Source organism: Malaya genurostris, chromosome 2, assembly GCF_030247185.1.
Source record: "Malaya genurostris strain Urasoe2022 chromosome 2, Malgen_1.1, whole genome shotgun sequence".
NCBI lineage: Eukaryota > Metazoa > Arthropoda > Insecta > Diptera > Culicidae > Malaya > Malaya genurostris.
This window is the reverse complement of record NC_080571.1, coordinates 95414258-95439266: the sequence shown is the minus strand read 5'-3', so window position 1 is coordinate 95439266 and position 25009 is coordinate 95414258. Positions and strand designations below refer to the sequence as shown.

Here is a 25009-nt window from a genome sequence, read left to right as displayed (position 1 = left end):
TCAATAATTGAAGTCTTGCAATGAATGGTTTCCGAACCCCAGTATTCGTTGAAAATTTAAAATTATAATGATTGTTTATTGTCACTCTCAAAGTGACGTTTATAAATGAGTACGTTCAATGCCATCATCCGTGTTGCTAGTAGCGATTTTTGACAACTCGACATGATATCGTACATGATATCCCGGATATCATGCCAAAATGGTGATACGCGTTGACATAAAATTGTATGGGATATCATGTGATATCGCACATGATATCATCGGATATCAAGTATATCCGTATATCACTTGATATCAGCGCTAATGTGAACATACTATTAGTCGCGACAACCAGAATAGAAGTAAACAAATCCTTGAACAACAGCTGAATTGTTTTTATACCGTTTTAAGCATAATTTTTTTTCTCGTGTAACAGCCATAGTTTTAGCTTTGGGGTAAAATTTGACAACTGCATTCGCTTTTGCATTTTCTCTTTCATAACCGGCAGCAACACACGTTACGTCTTGTACGGTCCGTCACTTTCAAACTGAAATCGACCGCCATAAGTAAAAGACGCAGAAAGAAAACCACACCAGACACGCGAAGTGATAATTGCGGAAAGAAAAACAATTTAATGTGAAACTGAAAGCCAGATTTTCTCGCAATATTAGAGTAACTTTGCGTCCGGCATTACCTAGTGAAAGAAGCAGTTCTTGAATTTGATAGTTTTGTGAAAAAGTGGAAAGCAGTATAACAATCGAGAATGTTCAATAGTAAGAAGGATATCGATCGCCACGTAAAAACATCACTAGCGAAATTACCGGAAAATGAGGTAGGTTGAGTAATTGAAAACACTGAAGAGAAAATTTCGCTTCTGACCTTGCTGATTCATCTGGAATCAACTTGAAAATCGTATGCTTTGACGATGTTGGTTAGAGTACCCGATAAAAAAGAAATAGTTAATTCTGGCTGGCAACAAAGATGTCACTAACCGTTCTAGATATATTCTCGAATAATGATTTTCTTACTTTTTTTTCAGAAATTTCAACGAGGATTAGCGATTGCCCGACAATACTTCAAGTTGGGCGAGTATGCTAGTGCTGAGCATTGGTTATCCTGTTTTCTAACAGTGCAGGAAGATAGCGCCCAAGCACACAAGCTGCTCGGCCAGTGTTATGAAAAGCAGAAGAAAACTGACCGGGCTATCACATCGTATCAGCGATCCCTACAGCTAGATTCGAAACAAACTGGTTTGATCACTGATGTCTGCAAACTGTTACTATCGGACGATAATTTCAGTCGAAACTTGTCAAAAGCGAAGCACTGGTGCGACATAGCTGAAACAGAACGAATCAATCACGAAGCGGTGTTGAATTTAAAATTGAAGGTGGCAAATAAAGATAATGCTACCGACAATAAATTAGTAAAGGAGATTATACTTAAGGAGATTTGTGCTCGTCCGTTAGATCCAGGACTAAGGATACGCCTCGTGAAACATTTTGTTGATGAGAAAATGTTGGACGATGCGTTTAAGTATTGCTTTGATATTGAAATGAAGTTTGCGGAAATGTTTCAACAATCGGTCGAATGGGCTAATGCGATTTCTTCCATGCTCACAAAATATGCCGAAGCGAAGTCTAATTCAGTTCAGTCAAATTGGGGCTACTGGTTACTTTCGGTGATGACTTTGGATCGCCAAATTTATTTGAACCTCCTCGCAGATTCTTCACTTCAGGCCATCAAACAATGTAATATAAAGGAAATTTCATCCCTGCTGTTTGAACTGGATCAGTTACTTGGCAAATTTTCTGAAAAAGGAAAAAATTCCTGTCCTCATAAACAGTTGGCAGAGGAATTTCTACGACACTATCGCGGTCAGCTGATGTTACATTCGGCTTCGTTGCTGTTCAAAAACGAAAAATATCGCGGAAAGTCTCGCGATATAACCACAAAGTGCTTGCCGCTACTATTTCTGGCGTACCAATGTGGGGTACCCGATTCGGACGAACTGTGGTTGAAGCATACCAACGAAAACATCCGTCACCTTTGGGCGAACTGGAAAAAACAAGCATCCTATCGATGTTGCCAAGCGGGCAATGTTATTCTATCCTGTGTGGACGAAAGTGTGGACGCTTCGGTCATTGCACAAATACAGAGCGTAACCGATAGTAAGATTTGGAATACCGCTGAAGATTTGGTGAATCAGGTAAGCATATAGATAGAGAATTCTTTGAAAGCGTAAGTTTGTGTTTGATTTTTTTTTCAATCCCATAAAAATTATACTAGATGATAGCTCAATCAGTGAAACTTTTTCATCTTTAAACGATATTTTTCTCATCGATTTATGTTCTGAGTAATATTATAATGACTTCCGTTTTATAGCATAAGTAAAAGCCGAATAGCATACAAACGGTTCCTGCTTGTACATATAGAGATTCAGAGACTTACAGTTACTTGTACTATGAATATCGAATAATAAAGTCTCTATCCAATGCTCTGATGATATCTATAAAACGGAGCTACACTTAAAATACACCTGACATAACATAGTGTAGATTGTAGATATAGTCGAGTAAGACACAAATATATTTTATTTAAAAACAAAACGTGAGTTTCTTCGCGATTTTTTAAATCTATTACAAGTTATTTTGAATATTTTCGATCAAAAAAGATTCCCGATTCTATCTTGATGCCAAAAAAAACATGAACCGTCGAGATCGCGTGTAACTCCGAAAATAAAATTGCATTAAAAAATGCTTTTGCTATTGCTTCAAGTATAACTGTATCATATACCTTATGATCAAAAAAGAACCGGAATTTTATTTAAAAACGCAAAATTTCAATTTTTAATAAATTTCTTTATTATCGCCTTCAAAGTACTCTCCTCCTGCGGCAATACATGCATGCCAACGCTTGATTCAATTTTCCATACAAGTTTTATAGGCCGCCGAAGGTATGGCCTTTAGTTCACACAGCGAATTCTCTTTTATGGTCTCTATGGTCTCAAAACGCGTTCCCCGCAATTGCAATTTGAGTCTGGGGAAGAGGAAAAAGTTACACGGGGCCATATCTGGAGAGTACGGTGCTTGGTTGATGATATTGGTTGAGTTTTTGGCAAAAACTGCGACACAACCAACGCTGTGTGAGCCGGCGCATTATCGTGGTGGTGGTCCAGCCGAGAAGCGACGCGTTTCAAACCCAAAACATCAGTTAAAATGTGTTCGGCTGATCCATAAGAGATGCCCAACAACACAGCAATCTCTCTAATCGGTACAGAACGATTTTGCAACACGATTTGCTTAGCCAATGTTTTCTTCAGTAACAGATGTTGTTGGGCGGCCAGGGATCTCATCATTATCCAAGCTTGTACGACCACCTTTGAAGCGTTTATACCACTCGTATACCTGTGTTTTTCCCAGACACGATTCACCAAAGGCCTTTTCTATTATTTTCAACGTTTCGGAACACTTAAATCCATTTGCAACACAAAATTTGATGCACGCACGTTGTTCTAAATTTTCATCCATTATAAAAATCGCTAAACGAAAATTTTTCAACTTCTTTGTAAGACGCCAATCAAAAACTAATCGTATGATAAGCGTCAAAATTTGACAGAATGTGTATAAAAGTGCTGCAAAAGTTGAGAGAATAAAAGTTTACCGATTGGACAAGCGCGGGAATTTTAAAATGAAAATTCCGGTTCTTTTTTTATCATAAGGTATGTAGGCTATCCGAAAAGAAACCGTTCCGAAAACGTAGAACGGCAATTTGGAACATAGAAATAATTTGAACTGAGATGAGACTGGAGTATTTTACTAAAATAGAAAAATACTTGGTTAAACTTTGTAATACACAATAGTGAAAGTTAAAAAAACGAAGATAAATAGCTCAGAATGGTATTCTAATAAAGTTGCACTATTGGTACTCCCAATGATAATTATATGATGTGTTAACCACAATGTGAAACATATTAGTTTATTTTATAAAACAAAATCTTAGAGTTATTACTAAATATCATTGCATCAAATTAATGAAACGAATATTGAAAATTATTGTTGATTATTGTGAAATGGAAACAAATTAGTTTTTTAATAAGAATTTCGGGAGAATTCTTAGTGTCAAAAGGATCGTTACTCTATCCATGCAATTATTTTGTGCACTAAGCAAAGTATGTTGAAACAGATGATTGTTTCTACATTATCGCTCTCTCGGAGACGTGGCTCAACGACTGTAAGCTATCCGTTCATGTTTTTGTATCTGAGCTGCGCTGAAGTAGATCGCCCGTAGTTGCACTTCGGGATTGATCGAATGAGTGGAAATATACAATGAACCAAGAAAATGAAGCTTGGGAGAAGCAAATCATTTTCACTGTACATACCAACTCACTCCTAACTTTTCATTAAATGATGAATAACGACGCCGGATACAACCAAAAGCTGTGCTACTGAGGCAAAGGAAGGAATGTTAGTCTGATACTCGTTGTTTCTAGAGACCACGGGTTCCACTGTATCTCCACGACCATCACGGGACAGGAGATGTGTTAGTAGGGATGGAAAGAGATCCGAATATGTTTTGGTAAACAATATAATCTCAACAAAAGTTGATTTTCGATAATCAGGAGAAATATAATAAGGCATTATAAGTAAAAAATATAAAATATCTCTAAGGAACGATTTCACCAGTATCGTTTTTTACCTATTCGCATTGCTGTCAACAACGCGAGATGAAACACGACTACTGAAAAAATAAAATAAAATAAACACTCGCGGGTGGGATTGCTGCAGAACAATTTTAGACCTTCAGCTTGAATAATACGATTGAGTTATAAGCTTTCACACATTTCCGCCGCTTGAGCCTTATTAGTTCTGCCAATCAACATTATTCAATAAATAGCACTCTCACTACTAAACACACACTTGCCACACCTGCACTATCACTCAAAATAACTGTTTCAATCAAATTTTCAACTATACGTATCAAACAGCACATTGAATTCAGATTTTTTTTGAGAGTAGCACCTAGAGACCCGATCCGACTCCTATATCCGTTCATGTTTTTGGATCTAACTACGAAGTCACGCACCGATCCTAAATAACTTAAAAATTGCCGGATGAGGTGCTCATCGCAGTTCATCGTCGTTTGAAGGCGCAAGTGATCGAAACCACACATCGAGCAGGTTTGGATAAGTTTGAAACTGGCCCGTTTTCCTCTATCTTTGTGGGATATATCTTCTCCGGACCGATGCCGCGATCTACCGCTAATCGATGCACACATACTGTCGTTGCAAGAAATATCTTCCACTCATGCACTACCCGTAGACGAAATCTTGGTCGTGGGATACTTCACCTTTCCCAGCATGAAATGGCAGATAGGTCCCGGTTATTTCTTATTTTCAGATCTGGTGCTCTCCACTATCCATACTGGCATAACAACCATGCTCGATGGCTACAACCTCAACCTTCTTCGAAAATCGAATCTTGCGTTAATGAAAGTAATCGGTTATTGAATCTTTCAAGTAGAGAAGATATTGCGCTCTTCCCTCGGGTGAATTCTGTTCGGCATCATCATCCATTACAGAGTGTACTAGATTCGATCCGCTTACAGAACGCCTGCATCATTTTCTATAATTTTAGTAAAGTCGATTACACTAACATGACCGACTTCTTACCACAAATTGTCTGGTATAAAGTTCTCGATAACGATAATGTCAATACTGCTGTGCAGATGTTCTCTATTGCAATGAACTACGCTATCGATTACTTTGTACCGAATCGATCAAGCCGGCAGACCCGGCATCCACCATGGTAGACCGCAGAATTTGAAAACAATCAAAAGAACTGCTTGGAAAAGATACTCTAAACATGAAGGAGGAACCACGACATCACAATAATTGCTAAATTGGACAGACTTGGACTTAGTTTGAGCATTCTTCGTTTGCTACAGTCCTACTTCAGGAATTGTCGTTTGGTAGTTAAAATTGACGATGACACTTCTGAAGAGTTCCTCGCATCATCCTAAATACCACATGGAAATCATCTTGGATTGATAATATTTTTACTGTACTTCAGCGATGTCAATTTTGCTCTGGAAGGTTCTCACTTATCGTTTGCTGATGATATCAAGATCGATCACATCATCCGCAACTTAGAAGACGCAGCCTTTTCCTAGCGGCAATTGTTAATCTTCGCAGTGTGGTGAATCCCCATAAGTGATAGTGAGTCCCGATAAGTGCTCGGTCATTACGTTCACGAGGAAAAAAGTGCTATTCCATGTCGAATACTTTCTGGATGGATACTTGATTGGAAGATCGACTACCGGTTATAATCTTGGTGTCCATCTCGATGAACAACTTACATTCAATCTACGGGTGTACGTTATTTGGCATAAATTTATTTGGCATAAATTTGACTGGCATAACTTTTGATTGGCATAAATTTGTTTGGCGTAATGTCTTTTGACATAAAACAAAAAGACATACTGTTTCATTTGGCATAATTTTCATCTGGCATAATTTCAATTGTGCATATTTTCTTTAGATATTCTATTTATTCTGGGAGTATTTCCGATTAGTGCTCGATTCTTACTCTCGATTCTTCAGTGAATGGCTTTCTTATGTGTCTATCAATGTGGCGCAGCCACATAAACGAAGCCAAGGAGGCTCGGTGGCACTCAGCCACCGAGGCGACGCCGGCTGAGTCGGCCGCCGACCCGCCGTCGGAAGCGGCGGCCCCCGCACACAAACCTGTAATCCACTCGTTTGCCCGGTCTATTCAAAGCTAGGAGCTATCCCTTGGCCTCGCATTAAAAATGCCAAGCCGCCGAGGTAACGCAGTCCGAGTCGTCCAATCACTAATCGGAAAACCTATAATCCAAGTGTTTCAGGCCGTTATGTATTTCAACCTTTTCAATTACTGCCAGAATAAAACGAATCAAAAGAAAATATGCACAATTGAAATCATGCCAAATGAAAATTATGCCAAACAACAATTATGCCAAATGAAACAGAATATATTGTTTATTTTATGCCCAACGACATTATGCCAAATAGATTTATGCCAAACAAAAGTTATGCCAAACAAATTTATGCCAAACAAAGTTATGCCAAGCATAATTCGGCCAAATAACGTACACCCTCAATCTACACATCAGTTATATTGTAGCTAAAGCTTCTCGTAGCTTAGCATTCTCAATGAAGATGACTAAACACTTTACAGACGTACACTGTTCGATGTACGTTTAACTCTCGAATATTGCTCGGTAGTTTGGAACCCCTGCTACCTGAACGGTGTTCATACAATCGATGGAACACAACGCAGATTTGTTCTCTTCGTTTTTTTCCGATCGCCGTAGAACGATCCTCATCAACTACCGAGTTACGAAAGTTTCGGGTTATTGATCGGTCTCGACACATTACAAGTGCGACAGGAATTATCATGCGTTTCGATAATAGCAAAAAAGATAATATTAATGTTACTCTACGCAACAGTACTTTTCTTCGATTTCTCTGAGAAAATTGAGCGGAAAAAAATATTTGGATTGTGTAAACACAGACATTTTCCGATGTCGTCGAGCTGAGTCGAATGGTATAAAATATCAGGGACACCAGATTTAGCCCCTAACGACTATTTCCTTTTTTCAAAAAAAAAGAAGCTTAGAAAGAAATTCTCATAGAATGTTGAGGTTCGTTGACACTGCAACGTGTTTTGACACTAAATCATAGTATAAAAGTAATGCAGAAATGTTGGAATGCCGTTGGAACAATTGTATTGCTCTTCAAGGAGTTGAAAGAGTTGTCGGTTTGAAAAAAAACCAGATAAAAATTTACTAGTCGAGTTAAAATAAAGAACTTAGTAAGATTTATAACCGGTATTTTTTGGTTTGCATTTCAGTCCTGTAATCAATTCAGAAGTTTTATCCTGCATAATGGAAAATTGTTACAAAAAATGTTGCTGCATTCCCATTTTGCACGGAAAAACTTGCAAAGTAAAGTGCATTTAAATGAAGTGTTTGATTCATTGCTTTGTTTAAACAAAAAGTGTTGCTGAATCACATCGAATTTTTGTTGAAATTTGCAGGGATCATGCTCTATTGATCACGAAGTGGAAACATCGATTGTAAAGTGAGGATTTCAGTGTGAAAAAAGTAAAAAACACAGGTCAGACTAAAAAGTTTGAAGAGGCCGAATTACAGATTATTGAACGAAGATAATATCGAAACTCGAAAACAAACGGCGGAATGATTAAACATTAGCCATTTCGGATTGTCTACATGTCATTAGAAAGATTCAGAAGGTGGGAAAATGGGTTTCTCGTTAACTGAATGATATACACCAGGAAAAGCAAACGTTGAATGAAATTTTGTTTTCTCGGCATTAAACAAAGGGTTTTTTTTTGCACCGAATCATGACGGGAGATGTGAAATAGATTTATTTTGAGAGTCCCAAGCGCAGAAAATCATGAGTCGAATCTGGTCAACCAACGACATCAAGTGCATAGCTCAATCGCTTCGGAAAAACGATGCTGTGCATATTGTGTACATGTTTTGTAGTACAAGTTTCTCAAATCAGGAAACTCTAAATGCTAATTGCTACCAACAGCAAATGATGACTTCGTATCAAGTATTGCTCGAAAAACGACCACAAGACATGAGAACGTCATTTTGCAGCACGATAACACCCCTCCCCCTCTCCACAACACACACACACATCAGAAGCGGTCAAAATCATTATTTCTGTGCTCAGATGAGAACTTTTGCTCCACACGACATACTCTCCAGACTTGACCCCATCCGACTGTTATTTATTTTCTCCGAAGTCTCACGCACTTCCAGAAAAGCACTTCAATAGTGAAGAAGATGTGTAAAAATGGCTAAACGACTTGATCACTTCGAAAGATCAGTTCTTTCAACGTGGTCTTCGGATATTGATAAAACAATGAAAAAATGCATAGCCTTTCAATGCAAATATTTTGAATAAAGTATCATGAAAGTATTACATACAATCAATACGTATTTTCATTCGAAACTACAAGGAACATCCCCATGGGGTTCCAGCTTTGTGGAACAAATGATCGATATTTTGAACCAATCGTTATACTATTTCATTTTCAATACGCAATTGAACAAGAGATGGTCAAATTCTCTAAGTCCCAAAGATTCATACAAAAAAAATATTTTTTTCAGATTATACCAGATCTGGACGTTTCATGCATTTTTAAAATATTTGGCATCAAAAAAAAATTTTGTTCTTCAGTTTTAAGGTTTTTTTTATGCGGACTTCTGAAGTTACGTGATTTTTTAACTCGATACGGATGACCTCAGTGTTGCTTAATACAATCAAATCGATACGTAGAAACATTTACAATCAGTTAATGAAATAATATATAAATAGATTGAAACAAAACTGACTGAGCTCCACATCAAATATATCGAAAATATAAACTGACACATCCGGTAATTTTGTTATGTAATTGGATAGTATATTTTATGTATATTACCTCGATATTCTATCATGTTTGCAAGAAATTTCAGATAAAAAACTTTGTTTTTTTTGCAGGTTCGCCAATTTTGCAGCGATATCAATTGGAAGAAACACATTTTCCGTGCGCTGTACAGTAGCAGTGGTGATCAACTATCAAAACTATCTTCGTCCTATTTCATGCAGAGCACTGCTGTCAGCGAACCAGATTACGTGCTTCCAAAGCGTGAGCATCTGCAGATGTATTTGGAGATGGCTCAGTATCTGTTTCCTTCATCATTGCCGTATCAGGTTTATTTGGGCTTAGGTTTGGAAGATTTGTCTGAACTTCGGTGCAAATCGTTCAGTGGACTAACGATGTCTACCAATAATCTGGACAACTGTAATGTCGAAACATTGAATCAGTTGGACGTAGACTCGTTTTTGTACTGTTCTATTTTGGTCGCACAAAGTTGTCTGAATGGAGAACGAAAGTATCAGGATGATGTGAATACGGGCAGACCGCTTATTTTGCCCGGTCCAAATATGATTCCGGGATTATGCGAAGAAGATAAGATGGATTGGTGGAATGCTGCTTGTTCGGTGTTCAAAAATACAAATTCAGAAGGACAAACTTTGAATAAACAACTACTGCAACATGGCCTACAAGCTGTACGTGGCACCGGAACACCTATCACCGATGTACTTGTACTGTTGAAATTAGGTAAAATTCTAGCTAAAAGAGCCAGCTGTACAGTTTTACCGGAGGAACGTCGACAGTTAGAATTGAGAGCTGAAAGTGTTTACAAATCGGGCGTTTTGCTGTGGAAAATTAGAAATGAAGCGTCATTCAGCAGTACCAATATATTTTTTAAGTATGGAATGGATTCATTCGAGTGCAATCAGGAATCAATCAAACTAGCGGAAAGTGCTTTGACATATTTGGCTGGAGTATACTTCAAACATGGACGGTATGAAGAATTCACGCATGATTTCGGAGGTATTCCGTTGCCTTTTGCGGCATACTATCGAGCCGAAGCATTCAAAAAGTTAGATGAATCGAATAAAGCCCCACTCAAGACAAAAAAATTCTACTCTGAAAGGGCACGGGATTGCATCAAGCAGACCCAGAAATATTTAGAACTTCCGTACATAGAGAAAAGTCATCCGTTGCATTACGTTGTCAATAGTGAGATGAAACGATTGCAGTTGAGCGAATCGCTGGACGGAAGTTTTAATAGTTCGATGAATGGTTTTGGGGCTGCCGGTGTCGATGATAGTGATCATTTTCAATCGTTCAGTTCGTCTGCTAACACTGGCCTAAACAGGTCGGATCGGGAGGTTGTTGCAAAGACTAATGAACTGGAGGGTTTAATGCGAAAAATGATGGAAACACTGAATTTTGTGAAAGAGGATATTCTAAACATTAGAAATGATGTGGGTGATATTCAAGAAAGATTAGTGAAAATTGAGGATAATATTTACAAGAAAACATCTGACGATGACGCAACAGCAGCTGCTGCCGTTTTCAACGACTTGTATATGCTGGACGAACTACAGAATCCATCATTCGTAAATCAGCCCACTTACAATCAAACTATTCAACAATTGACGCCAAATTTACCCCCTGGGCACTCGCGAATATCAAACCACCAGGCAGCAGCTGCTGCAGCTGCAGCCGTTGCTATGCAACAACAAAATCCCTATCAACAGTTCTACAACACTTCATATCCCATGTACATGCAACAGTATGCACAACAGCAAGGGCGTGCGCAAATCGGTGCAGTTGCATCACCCATGCACGCTTATCAAGATAGCAATCTACTCGCACCAGCCACTCCGGCAGCATACTATCAGCAACAGACACAGGCACAACCGTCCCTACCGCAAGTCTCTATTCCACATCATCAGCAAATCGCTACCACGAAAGGATCTGCACTCATTGAACAAGCCCTCCAAACACCTACTCTGTTGAACACATGGAATTCGACTTATAACTCAAACCATCCATCCACTTCGACTCCACATGTACCAGCTCTTCTAGATAAAGCTCCGCCGGTCAATGTAGTGATTACCAGTTCTGATCCACTTCCAACCAACATATCGCTCGGAACCACACAACCAACGTACAGTGTAACGATTCCACCGCAACACATCAAACACAGTGTTGTGAACAACACGGTCACAGGTGTCACTTCAGTGGTACCATCCACAGCATCGGGTATTGAAAATATATCCCCCGTTGGTCAACAAACGATCAACACGAAATTCCCAATGCCCGCTCCAAAGGCTACTGTTCCAGCAATCAATCCGGGCATGTTCAGTCAAAACATCATCAATGCGGTTTCCACTGAGGAGGTCGAGAAAGACGAGGACGACGAAAATACGGCCAATATTTCTGGCGAGTACGATCCACGGCCAGATTTCCAACCTATCATTGCGTTGCCTGATGAAGTTGAAGTGAAAACTGGTGAAGAGAACGAAGAGATGATTTTCTGCGGACGCTCTAAACTGCTTCGTATGGTGGACAAAGAGTGGAAAGAACGAGGCCTAGGAGATCTGAAAATTTTGAAGAGTAAGTCTGATCCGTCCAAATACCGTATTGTCATGCGCAGAGACCAGGTTCATAAAATTGCTGCGAATCATTCAATCAGTCCCGAGCTGATAATTAAACCTATGGAAAAGAACAACAAATGCTATATGTGGGCGGCAATGGACTTCGCCGATGAGGAACCGAAGAAAGAAACTTTCTGTGCCCGATTTGCCACCGCCGAATTGGCCAAAGAATTTCACGATAAATTCAACAAAGCAAAAGAGGAGATTATTCACTTGAAGAAACAAAAAGAAAAACAGTCCTCAAATGTTGGATCAGTTCCGGCATTATCATTTGGGAATACCGCGGCCTCTAATCCTACCAATAAGCCGCTGTTTGGTTCTTTGTCAAGTTCAACGTTCGGTACAACTGGTGTCACTTCAACGCCAGCGACGACGAGCGTGACAACTTCATCGTTCCAAGGATTCACATTTACCAATAATTTTACACCAAAAACTCAAGTACCGACAATAAATTCCGACACAACAAATAAAGAACCCAGTAAACCTAGTCCGTTTGCTTCGTTCACATTCGGTGGAAGTAAATCTGTCACGAGCGCAACGGCGGGCAATGAATCTGGTAGTAACAAATCACTAACCGACATATTTAGCAGTTTAAATCAACTTTCTTCCCCAGCTTCTGTGACCGGTACACCACCGGTATTGAAAACACCGGAAAAGATTGTTACCACGTCCGAAACCGATGAAACGGTTGAGGATTTCATCCCAACAGCTGATTTCAAACCTGTAATTCCTCTTCCCGATTTGATCGAAGTAAAGACGGGTGAGGAAGGTTTTGATTGCGTTTACGAGCATCGTGCGAAAATGTACCGTATGGACAGGGAAGCAAAGGAATGGAAAGAACGCGGTATTGGTAACATAAGGGTGTTGGTAAAGAAAGACGACAACAACACGGTACGGTTGTTGATGAGACGCGAACAGGTGCTAAAGCTGTGCTGTAATCAGTTAATCACTAAGGACATGAAGTTTACTCTTGTAGAGAAAACCAAATCGTTGACCTGGGTGGGACATGATTACTCCGAGAATGAGCTGACTGTGGAAACATTTGCAATACGTTTCAAGACCAAGGATATTCTTGATGATTTTTACAACACACTAAAAAAGATTCAATCGGCTATGAGCGATAAATCGGATAGTAAAGCAAATAAAGAAGAGGTGAAAAAATTGGAACCGAAAGGTTTTGGAGATGTGTTCAAGCCTAAAGCCGGAGCATGGACCTGTGATGCGTGTTACGTATCCAACAAAGCTGAAGATCTGCACTGTATTTCTTGTGCGAGCCCTAAGGATCCCACAGTACCTAAAAAGGAATCTAATATTTTGGATTTATCAAAATCGACAAGCAAATTTAAGTTTGGAGCACAGCCGGCCACCGAAGCAGCAAAGTTTAACTTTGGCGTTCCAACTGCCCCAACAAAACCAGCGGAATCCGCCAAAAAAGAAGAATCGAAAGGATTCGGTGATCAGTTCAAACCAAAAGCAGGATCTTGGACATGCAGCGGTTGCTATGTTAGCAATAAGGGGGATGATTTATATTGTTTGGCTTGTGATACCCCCAAAGACCCAACGGTTCCAAAGAAAGAAGATAAGGTTGGTGGCGAAACGCCAAAATTCAACTTTGTGCCGGGTGGTGGTTTCACTTTTGCTACCACAGTCGCACCTCAAACAACTAGTAACGCCTCTGTGCCAAGTGTAACTAATAGCAATACTATGAAAGGAGGCTTCGGTTTCGGATCTACCCCAGCATCAGGGTTCTCGTTTGGTTCTTCAACTGTACCAGCCCCAGCAACTACCACTGCTTCCCAGTCAGGTTTCCGATTCGGATTACCCAAACCAACCATGTCATTCGGATCCACTTTGAGTGAGATTAAATCAACAGAAGATAAACCTGTTAGCAACTCTGTACTACCAGCCCCGGAAAAATCTACATTCGAGTTTGTATTCAAACCCAAATCTCCTGGAAAGTCAAAAAGCCCTGCCCGCACTTTGAGTGTCGGTTCTGAAAATGCCGAAGGAGAAGTAGAAGAAGGTGATGGATGTGCAGAAGAGGAGAACAACACCTACTTCACCCCAGTTATCCCATTACCGGAGAAAGTGAGTAAATTCCAAAGTATGCATATATGGGGGCTATCCTGTTTGACATGAATGGATATTTGGCAAACGGGTATTTGGTATAAAATTTACATTGTGTTCGATGCTGATGTATAATATACAATCAATGTTTTTCATAGATCGTTATAACAGGTATACTCGTCGCAAATAAGAATTCGGTGCATTTCAATGTCATTGAGAAAGTATACATTTGGTAATTATAAAATATTTGTCACCGAAACTCTTAGCTTTGTGAAGCCCGGGCGAATTGACAGATTACCAGGGGGACTAGGCGCACGGTCTTAAGGGGCCCTTGACCCACTGAGCAAAACAAAAAGGTCATTCATTTTGTTAGGGGCACACAAACAAATCTTGCCCCCGTGCCTATTAAAACGTAAAAGAGGCGCTGCAGATGACTGTTTTTTTTTTTTTTGCAAAAGGCAGCCGTTTCCGATTAGTCAAACTCCACCATCTCGGCAGCTGTACACCACCGAGGTTACCTTGTCTTTGCAACAAAATCAAAAACTCTGTATACTCAATCTGGGATAGCTTCTAGCTTCGGGTAGACCAGGCAAACGGATGGATTACAGGTTTGTATGCGAGGAGTCGCTGCTTCCCGTTTTAACGATCTATGTCAAACGTTGATAATATTTTATACCATACGGGTTTCTGCCGAATGGCATTGTACCGAACAGCTAAGTGATTTCTTACTGTCGGATAGGATTATGCTAAATGACCGTTACACCAAACAAGCATTATGCCAAATAATCAGCATTTTAAATGACATAACATTCTATCAAACAGCTTTATGCCAAACGGACCGCTCTTACATATATGTATAGTATATTCATGCAATTATACGATATTTTTAGGTTGATGTTAAAACAGGTGAAGAAGATGAGGATGTGCTTTATTCTCATAGAGCAAAATTATATCGTTTTGTTGATAAGGAATGGAAAGAACGAGGTATCGGTGATGTCAAAATTCTTAAGCACAGGACTAGTGGAAAGCTCAGGTAAGAGTAAAAATTTTTAAATTAAAAAGAAAACATACTTGGATGAATTTTTTATAAATAGTTTGATGATATTTTTTGTTTTTACGCTATCCTTTTATGCCCTGCATAATAAGGCGATTCCCTGATATAATTATGAATAGTAATCGCTATTTCGATGTTAAATGTTTATTTAAAATTAGGACAAAATGTGAAGAAAAAGGTTTGTTATTAACAATTGAAGAAATTGTTGCCAATGATGAATTCCTTATCCAGTCGGTCGATCTTTTTTTCCGCTTTTGATAAAATCTATGAAAACATAACACTAGCAAAATAGGATTAACTAGTCTTTGGTACAAAACTTTGTTTGTGGTGCTTGATTCTTTAACTCGCAGTCGTGAGTCTATGACGAATGAAGAAGTCTTTTCCACTCCTGGTCCTGGACTAATCGTTTCCGGTCGACTAATGGATGTGGAGAGAACGATCTGCAGGTGCACATTCAACTAATTGCAGGTGCACATCCAATTAAACCCCCGAGAGGATTTGGAGATTTTACAAAAGCGACACCATTCTGGATTCCCGAAAAAAGGCGATATGTATGAACAGAAGTAAATTCGGTACCCCATAAGGGATTTCAAACAATCTGCTAAAACCTTTCAAGGTAGAAACAGAGAGGATTCATTCACGAAAGAACGATGAACTCCTTTGACTATTGCTTCTTGTCAGAAACGATAGAATATCCTACAATTTTAGCTCTCCATACACAAATTCAACCCTATATGAAGAACCAAAAACCCGGATACGCAATGTCCAGATCTCTGACCAGAATACTGCAATGATGCTTGTGGGCTCGTATGAAATTGTACCGATGTCGCACAGCATGAGAGTACCGGAAAAAGTAAATTTAAAATGTTTGGAAATATTTTTCAGAGCGACGATTAGGTGGCTAAAAACATTTTACACAAAATTTTAATGTAGATCAAATGCTATGTTTTTGATCGTGTCTATATCTTGTTGTATCTAACGTATCAATACAAATTTTGCAACATGCCATCGGAAATATGATCATAATATTATAATAAATTTTTCAGTTGTATGATAAATAATTCAAAATTAAACATTTCTGAAATGTTTGGTGTCAACGAGTATCAAAAAAGAAAACTCATGATGCGTGTTGGCCTCTCTTGTATTTTGAAAGCTTATAGCTCAGTGATCTGTAGAAGGATTTATATAATCTAACTACCAATACATTCAAAAATGTTCAAATTGAACGTGTGTTTGCAACAACATTGAAGTATTTAAATAGTGCACTATTTAAAAACCTGTCTGATTTGACCCATGCCAGCACCAGCCAACCAGAACGCGTTCTTAGTACAAAAACAAGTACACGCCAAGAACCATATCAGTTTGGTCTAAATGCAGATCCTGTTGGTCGTGACAATTTGAAAAAAATTAAAGTTGAAAAAGATTGGGCCGTCACTAACCCATTCAATTACGACGGTAAGGCTATGCGAAAATGAAAATATTGATGTAGAACACATCTTTATACTAGTATGGGTGTCGCTTCCAAAAATATGCCGCACGAAACAGGGCTGCCACATATACAGATTAATCTGTATTTTATTTCTTCTGAAAAATACAGGTTCAAATGTTGCGAAAGGAAATAATTTGTTAACACCGCTAAAAATCCACATTTGATAAATCCGCACCCGTCCCTCAAAAATTGTAACACAAAGGTTCTAATGCATTAATTTGATACATGTCATCGAAGGATACAGAATTCACACCAAAAGCAACAGGCCAACATTTTGTCAGACTGTTGCAATATTTGTTTTTTCTTATCTACTTATGTAGGATTAGAAACAGGTGGATAAACTCTATTTGCTCTATTTGTAAATTTATCAAATACATTGAATACAGAAACGTGTAACATATTTTCAAACATAGCAACTGGTCACATATTTCTTTTTCAAGAACACCGAGAATAGCACACTCGCACGTTCAAAATCTCGACAGCATTTTTTTAAATTACAAAATCATACTTCATCCTCATCCTAGGATACTCCAACCACTATTCACACTCAAACGCTCGGGTAGGGATTTTCAACGAATTTATTTTTTCAAATAATCATAACTTGATACCGTTGATCAATTTCGATGCGTCCAGTGTAAAAAAAAAACAGATTTTCTACGCATGAAAATTGGTCAACGGTATCAAGAGTTATGATTTTTTGAAAAAATAAATTCGATGAAAATTCCTACCCGAGCGTTTGAGTGTTGATACAGTTGATACATGTTTCTCCTGGAAATACTTCTTGAATCTCTTCTGAGACGATAGTCTTATCTGTACTGGTCAAGAAGACTCAATTCTCGTGAAGTCGATCAGTTCCACCTGAAATCCTTCTACTAGGGACACTTGCTACTCCTTCCACCCGCATGAAAATACTCTTATGACTACTTTCCAAGTGCAATAAGTATCTGTACTGAGTTTGGTCGAAATCTATGATCATATGATCGTTTTTTTTTTCAATTTTATTTTGAAGTTGAGATTTGTATTAATTTGATACAAAGATCCGATTCAGGTTAAAAAGTGTTTTTATAAATATATTTCATGTTTCTATGCGTATTATTTCCATCAAGTACGCCACATTTTTATATTCTCGTAAAAACACGCGAACGATAGTTGTAGGGGATCTCAATATAGATGCAATAAAACAAGATAACATTAAATTCATTGATTTCATGAGCAAAAATATGAAGTTGGATATGAAATCTACTTCTTCACAAGCTACTACGCGTGGAGGTACATGGATTGATCTAGTATTTTCGGAAATCTTTCAGGGTTTTGATGCGCCGAGATCAAGTATTAAAAATATGTCTCAACCACGCCCTAGACACAAACGTTGAGTACCAGAAGAAGGATGACAAGTCGTGGCAATTTTTGGCGAATGACTTTTCCGAAGGCACATTTGAAGTGATGAATTTCTCATTACGCTTCAAAACGTCTGATATTGCGAAAGAATTCAGAGATGCAATAAAAAGAGCACTATCGGGCGAGTTATTTGAGGCTTCTGCAGGCACCGAAAGCAAACACGATGCCACACTCGATACCACGATTTCAACTCCCAATAGCAACTTTAATTTCTCACAGTTGAGTGACATATCGTTGAATGACAAAGAACTGGCAGCAAGTTTAAAACTACCGGAAAATTTCTTCGATTCTCCGGCTCAGCCTTGTTCTGGTTGTAGAGGTTGTGAATCCGATAGTTTCAAATTCCCTAATCACACTTTGGTAGTGAATAAAGAAGTCGAAGATGAGAAACCACTACCGACCAGTGTGAAAGATGTGAAACCAATAGCTGCAACACCTATATTGAGCAAATCTCCCAAAAAAGTAAGCTTTACTGATACAACAGCGGACAAGACGGTGGCAAGCATCTTCAGTTCTTTGTCCACGAAGACGGAAACGACGTCGCTATATAGTATTAACAGTTTTGTGACGGCCGAGAAACAATCTTCGGCTTCGACCATTTTTGGAGGATCGGCTAAACAAGCAGAGCAGAGCACACCAAAGTCCATTTTTGGAGGTAAGTTTCAAGAACATTCATCCCAAGAATAAAAACGTGACCAACATCTAAATTTCAGGTATCTCTGCCAACTCCGGGCAATCATCAACTGGATCGATCTTCTCTTCGTCGCTTAACACCACTCCGAAAACAGTGCTCATGCCATCTCAATCTTCGTCCGACAAAGCAAAGTCGCCGCTGCTGCAACCATCTGTTTTTGGATCAGCATCGCCTGCTTCGAACAAGTCAATGGAAGGAGTAAAACTTTTTGGGACTGGTTTCGGTCAGAATGCTGCTAGTCCCAGCATTTTCGGTGGATCGTCAATCTCACCAGCTGTTGTGAAAGAAGATAGTTCAACTACTTATAAAACTAACGCTTCTACCCCGATTTTTGGGTCGGTTGGTACCAACAGTACGTTTAGTGGTTTCAGTAATACAACACCTAAATCCGTGTTTGGTACTGATTTTTCAAACACAACTGGTGCGGCCCAGGAGCAGAAATTGTTCGGCTCTGGTGGCAACAATAATATGTTTAGCTTTGCTGATGCTGCCAAGGGATTTGATAAAAACGGTACAGAAAACTCTACTGTCAACAAATCGGAACCAGATTTTTTGAAAAATGTAGAATCTGGAGTAAGTTTTGCTGCTCTGGCATCTGGCAACACTAGCAATTTCTTGACTAAACAGAATGCACCAAACAGCGGGTTTGTTGGTCTAACTGTCAAGGAGGATTTCTTCACTAGAATGGCGAATAAAACCAAACATGATAGCAGCGGTGGAGCAGACCATGATGATGGTGACAATGACGGAGCGGGGGCAGAAGAAAATTATGACCCGCATTATGAGCCAATCATTCAGTTACCTGATGAAATTGAAGTACGGACGGGAGAGGAGGATGAGATGAAAATATTCGGAGAAAGAACCAAGTTGTATCGATTCGATTCCGACACTAAGGAGTGGAAGGAACGAGGTAATTTTTTCGAACTATTCAAATATTCTGATTAAGAAAAAAACAAATTATCTTGCAGGAGTCGGTGAGTTGAAGGTCTTGCATCACCCAGTGCATAAGAGCTACCGATTATTAATGCGACGAGAACAAATCTTCAAACTAGTACTGAACCAAGCCGTGACAGATGATCTGCAAATCTCGTCATTGAACAACTCAAGCAAAGCATTTTCATGGGCAGCAATGAACCATGCCGAAGAAGGGCCACAGCTTGAGCATTTGGCAGTGCGGTTCAAGAATGAAGAAATTGCCAGCACATTCAAGGCCGTCGTTGAACAGTGCCAGGATAAACTGCGTAAAAAATCCCCGGGTCACGACTAGTACCAGCCGTTCGCTGGACGTAAGTAATTAATAAATAAGAGATAGTTGTTTTTGTTTTATGTTATGATAAACGATATCCTGTTGCATCTGAGCTTGAGCAATTTTTGTCTGTTTTGTACTTCTCTTCGAGTTGCAATTTAGACCGATCGCAACCGATTGTTACTGTCCATAGATAACGCCAGATGAGTAATAAATTTCGTCTTGAAATGTTCTATCTATTCTGCATGTTTTTCCAAAATAAAAAATGGACACAAAGGTGATGGTCAATTTATTCTGAACCTTTTCTTCCTAATTAGGGAAACAAAACTAAATAGACGTAAAACAGTCTCTCACATTACCTTCATCATTGAATACTAAAATACAATTATAAAAGTAACTTGAAGTGACAGCCATGCCTGGCAGTAAGCTTTTGCCAACATTAAAACTCGAAAAAATAAACAAAAGACTGACGTATAGCGAAAATGATTGATCACAATTTGTCATGGTGAAAATTCCAGGTATGGTCCGTGTTTCACCTCAGGTTATTTTGATTAAATGCCGCTCATAGTGGATTAGGCTATTACTATCGTATATAAGTTTTTTAGATTGTAAGCACATATGACTTTAAACAAGGGTTGACTAAATTTTCTGATGCAATGCTACCTTTGCGATTCGGTTGTGTTCAGTGTGCTGGTAGAGATTCAATCGAAATCACAGTCAATCGTGTTAGAAAATAGCAGCTTATTAAAACATATTCAATGTAATTGATATGAAATCAGCTTCATCATTACTCATCCGAAAGGTATCCAATAGATTGCGCAAGTGGAACCATAGCGAAGATCATGCTCATTCCCTTCCCCGAATATCAGTGGCTCGAATAATACTCTAGATTCGTTCTTAGTTGATTTTGGACATATGAGCTTTCGAGACTATTGGATTACAAAATTTATAGTCCGGAATTGGAACTGAAACTGATTTGATCGGTCTACTCAAAGCTAGAAATTATTTGTTAGTAAAGTGTGAACATGTGTCATCGAGGTCGGACAGCACACCAGCAATGCTGCGTTGCAGTGTATCCGCACTGATAGAAAATTTACAGTCTGAACGAAAATTATTCCAAAACACAAAAACATTTTGTCATGGGTGTCATTGAGCGGGAATCCAAAAAAATATCATTCAGTACTTACTTAGAAGCTTCACTGACTCAAGCATACGTTTCCAATTATTTCTGTCCCTGTCTATTAATCGACAACCATTCAAGGCACGGTCGTCCGGTATCCAAATGAACGTCAACATCAATGTTCGATCCCGTGCTTTTCGCAACAGTGCATTTCTTCGACTTCCTTCACGACGAACTAACTACGGCGAGTCGCCCTTATTCTAAATAACGACGTATTGATTTTTCGATCGAATGTGGTTCGATCGAATCATAGCTACCTTTGATTTTGCTAGCGTTATGGGGAATACAAATGAAATACGAGCGAAAAAACGATACGACGTTATTCAGAATAAGGGCGACTAGCTTTCATAGATCCTTCAATCGCGTTTCATTAGGATTCGACTTCAATCTATCACGCAGTAGGATACTTGAATTTTTTTGTATATTACTAGAAATTATCATTAGGACCATATTGTGTCTGTTGATTATACCTAAATAAATAAATAAATAAATAAATAAATGACATGTCCAGCCCATCGCAATCGTTCTTATTTCTGTGCATATGATTTATGATTCTCTCAAAAATTATTTCCATTCGTGATTCATACCCCGTCTTCACGTTCCGTCTTTCGAAAACATCAAGAGCGCACTGGTCTTCTGCTAACAAGGTCTCGAGGCTGGGTGTACGTTATTTGGCCGAAGTTTGGCATACTTCCATTTTGGCATAATTTCCATTTGGCATAAAATAAAAAGGCATACTGTTTCATTTGGCATAATTCCAATTGCACATATTTCCTATTGCTATTGCTCAAATTCGCGTAATTCTTTTTGTGGACTCGTCACATCGTGTTTCCGTAACGGAAATACTTTGAAAGGCTAAAGTACATAAATGCAATACAACCGAAAAAACCGGAATTACAGGTTTTCTTTCTAGAGAATATGGCTTCCGATTAATAATTGCACAACTCGGACTGCTTTACCTTGTCCTCGTCGTGATATAAAATCTAACAAAAAAGGCGGCTTCGTCGCTTTGCGACCTTCTTATGCGTCGCCAGAACAAGATGATTACCACCGAAACGAGATGCGAAGTCACCCGGCGAACGACCACTAAAGACTAAAGCCGGATATCATTAAACGATAATATTAATACGATGCGACGAGCAGAGCTAATAAAAGTCATTTTCATTGACTCAAAATAGACAAATAGAAGAAATCCATGTCCAGACAATGGCATAAGCGGAATAGTAGCTTTTTTTTTCTTTCATTTGCCCTTTTAGTCATTTTAGGCTGTCAGTGAAAATCCCATAGTATGCAGTGTCGATATTCAACCGAAGCTTTGAGAATCGAAAATGATAGAAAAAGGTTTCACAATGACTTTTACCTGTTGGTGCTCGAATCGTTAGTTTGGTTTCGTCATGTCATAGAGGACGTAGTAATTATACTCTCTTTTTTCAATGAGAAACGAAAATGCTTCGTCGCTCTTCGTTTGTTCTTGTGTCGGTCATTTACGAATGAAACAGTAAAATATTGAAAATGAGGTTGTTGAATTGGATTCTTTCATTGAGAATGCGTAACAATTTTAAGCTCTGGCGACGAGTTCGCAACAAGAATCACTCAGTTATAACAAATCGAATATCTGAGAGAAACATACACAATTAAAATTAGGCCGAATGAAACTATGCCAAATGAAAATTATACCAAATGAATGAATATGTATTTTTATTTTATGCAAATGACATCATGCCAAACAAATTAATTAAAAATTATATAAGACAAGTTTATGCCAAACAGACTTCGGTCAAATAACCCCTCGTGGTCATAGAAAACAACTAGTCTGTTGATCATTTATTAGATGGTCAATTTCGTGCGATGGCATGTTTTACTCGATTGAAGGTTTTTCGTCAAAAGTACGCGCGATTTCTTGATAAAATCCGCCTCCAGATTTCTCGGCTGTTATCATTAACACGAATTTGCCAAGCACCTCGATATCGTCGACGTCTATGAATATTCGTAGTGGGAGGCCTAGTGTTTCTACTTTAAAGTTTCTTCGAATTTGTTCGAACGCCGCCGGAATACATTCGCAATTCTTTTTTATGGAAGTACAATCACCCCTATTCTGTATTCCGATCGAATCGGTATATTTCGATCGAATGCAAAAATTTGCATTCTGTAATTCGATCGAGTAATGCTTTTGTATGGAAAACTCGAACTCGATCGAGATACAGAATGCAAAATTTATCAGTTCGCTTTCACATCTCATCCAAGTCAGTCGATAAAACAAAACCGCTTACGTTCGGGACGAAAGAAACCAAGTACAGTATTGTGTAGTGTACAATAGAACGACCTCGAAAATGAGTGAACCAAACGAACAAAAGCTACCGCCGGTACGAAAGAATACAATTATTGTTGACTTCAGGCAGTGCAAAATTCGACCTTCGATACGAGAACTTTGCTTAAGGTTTAAGATTTGCTTAAGGAGCAAATGCATCTTGACATTGAACGTGTGCATTTACTTCAATGCAATAAGACAAATAATGTTGTTTACATCCAGTTTTATAAAGAGTTGGATGCAATTCAATTCGCAAAAGACAATAATAATGTGCATTATGTGGAGCACGAGAACATTGAGTACAACATTCCAGTATATATGGAAGATAGTTCTATAGAAGTGCGTGTGCATGATCTTCCCTCAAGCGTCATCGATCCTTGTATTCGTAAAACTATGTCCCAATACGGAGAGATTCTCTATCGAAAAAGAAAAGTGGAAGAACCTTTTCTCCGGTATTTTAAATGGCGTACGTTTGTTACGCATGCGCTTGAGGAGGCCTATACCTTCTTATGTGACATTCGGTCAGGATACAAGAATCCCGTACAAATCACTTGTTACCTATGGCAATCAGATGGCCACATGTCAATATTGCCAAAAAGCTGTTCACTACGGTAAGCCATGTGACCGGACAAGGAGACAACCACACCAAAGGATAACGGTGGTTCCTTCACACCAACCCCAAGCAACCCCAGTACTCCTGTGACAGTCACCAACAACAGTGAAGTATCCCCTTCAACGAAACCATCCAACGTATCCCCTATAGAACAAAGTACACCAGCTGCAGTTAACAACTTACCATCCAACCAACCAGCAACTGCAACCAATGTACAACAAGGCGCATCTTCAGCAACTAGCAACGAAATCAACAACAATACCACGGCAATGGATGACGAGACGAACCACGAACAAACTGCCCCTCAATCCTCGCAGGAGGGAAATGGAAGCTCCTCTTCCCCCAGGAAAAGGGTGACAACGAGATCCAATACAAAAAAAAATCCGATTCGAACGAAATACAGAAATGGAATGAAGGAAACATCTTTATTATGACTTAATTCCAGGTACATAATTCTGTTCCAGATACAGAATCTAGTTCCAGAATCACACATTTAGTTCCAGATTCCAGTTTCAAATGACGGAGGAATATTATGTTGTTCCTGCGTTGTATATTCGAGTGAAATGACATCTATATTTCGTAGCATCAAAGTGGTTTAATTAGGCGGTTCCATTCAGATCCTCCGATATGATTCGCAAATACTTACTACGATATTAACTTCCTTTTACATTCATTCATTCTTTCAGTCGTAGACCAAGCGATTTCCTGCTGTAAATAGTAGGCGTCTCTGCGTCCTGCGAAGTCCAAAGTAAGCACGATTACCTGACAAAATGCGTCTCTGAATTTCTCCGTTGGTGTCATTGCGATTTCATCATCGCCAGTTAGAACTTGTAATGGGTGGCTAACATTATCATCTCTAGAGCCCGTGCCTTTCATGTACTTTGTCTTTGATGCATTACGTTGCCCTCTCT

General features: G+C 38.9%; 1 protein-coding gene across 2 annotated transcripts; it reads left to right on the top strand.

The window, feature by feature from the left end:
- The first annotated feature begins 487 nt into the window (after positions 1–487).
- On the top strand, positions 488–20772 carry LOC131427260 (E3 SUMO-protein ligase RanBP2). Of its 2 annotated transcripts, XM_058590281.1 has the most exons (8): positions 488–811; positions 1019–2185; positions 9533–12605; positions 12663–14137; positions 15007–15149; positions 17967–18712; positions 18771–19661; positions 19720–20772. In XM_058590281.1, exons 1-8 carry the CDS (start codon positions 743–745, stop codon positions 20016–20018), a joined length of 7863 nt encoding a protein of 2620 aa, XP_058446264.1. In that variant the 5' UTR covers positions 488–742; the 3' UTR covers positions 20019–20772. The 2 variants fall into 2 exon arrangements, with proteins under 2 accessions (XP_058446264.1, XP_058446263.1); XM_058590280.1 differs by having other exon boundaries at positions 9533–14137.
- Positions 20773–25009: the final 4237 nt, after the last annotated feature.

Bases quoted from the DNA above. Each gene is read 5' to 3' on its own strand.
- LOC131427260 (XM_058590280.1), top strand. From the start codon at position 743: ATGTTCAATAGTAAGAAGGATATCGATCGCCACGTAAAAACATCACTA. The intron at 18,713-18,770 runs GTAAGTTTCAAG...TCTAAATTTCAG, and splicing joins ACCAAAGTCCATTTTTGGAG to GTATCTCTGCCAACTCCGGG. The intron at 19,662-19,719 runs GTAATTTTTTCG...ATTATCTTGCAG, and splicing joins TAAGGAGTGGAAGGAACGAG to GAGTCGGTGAGTTGAAGGTC.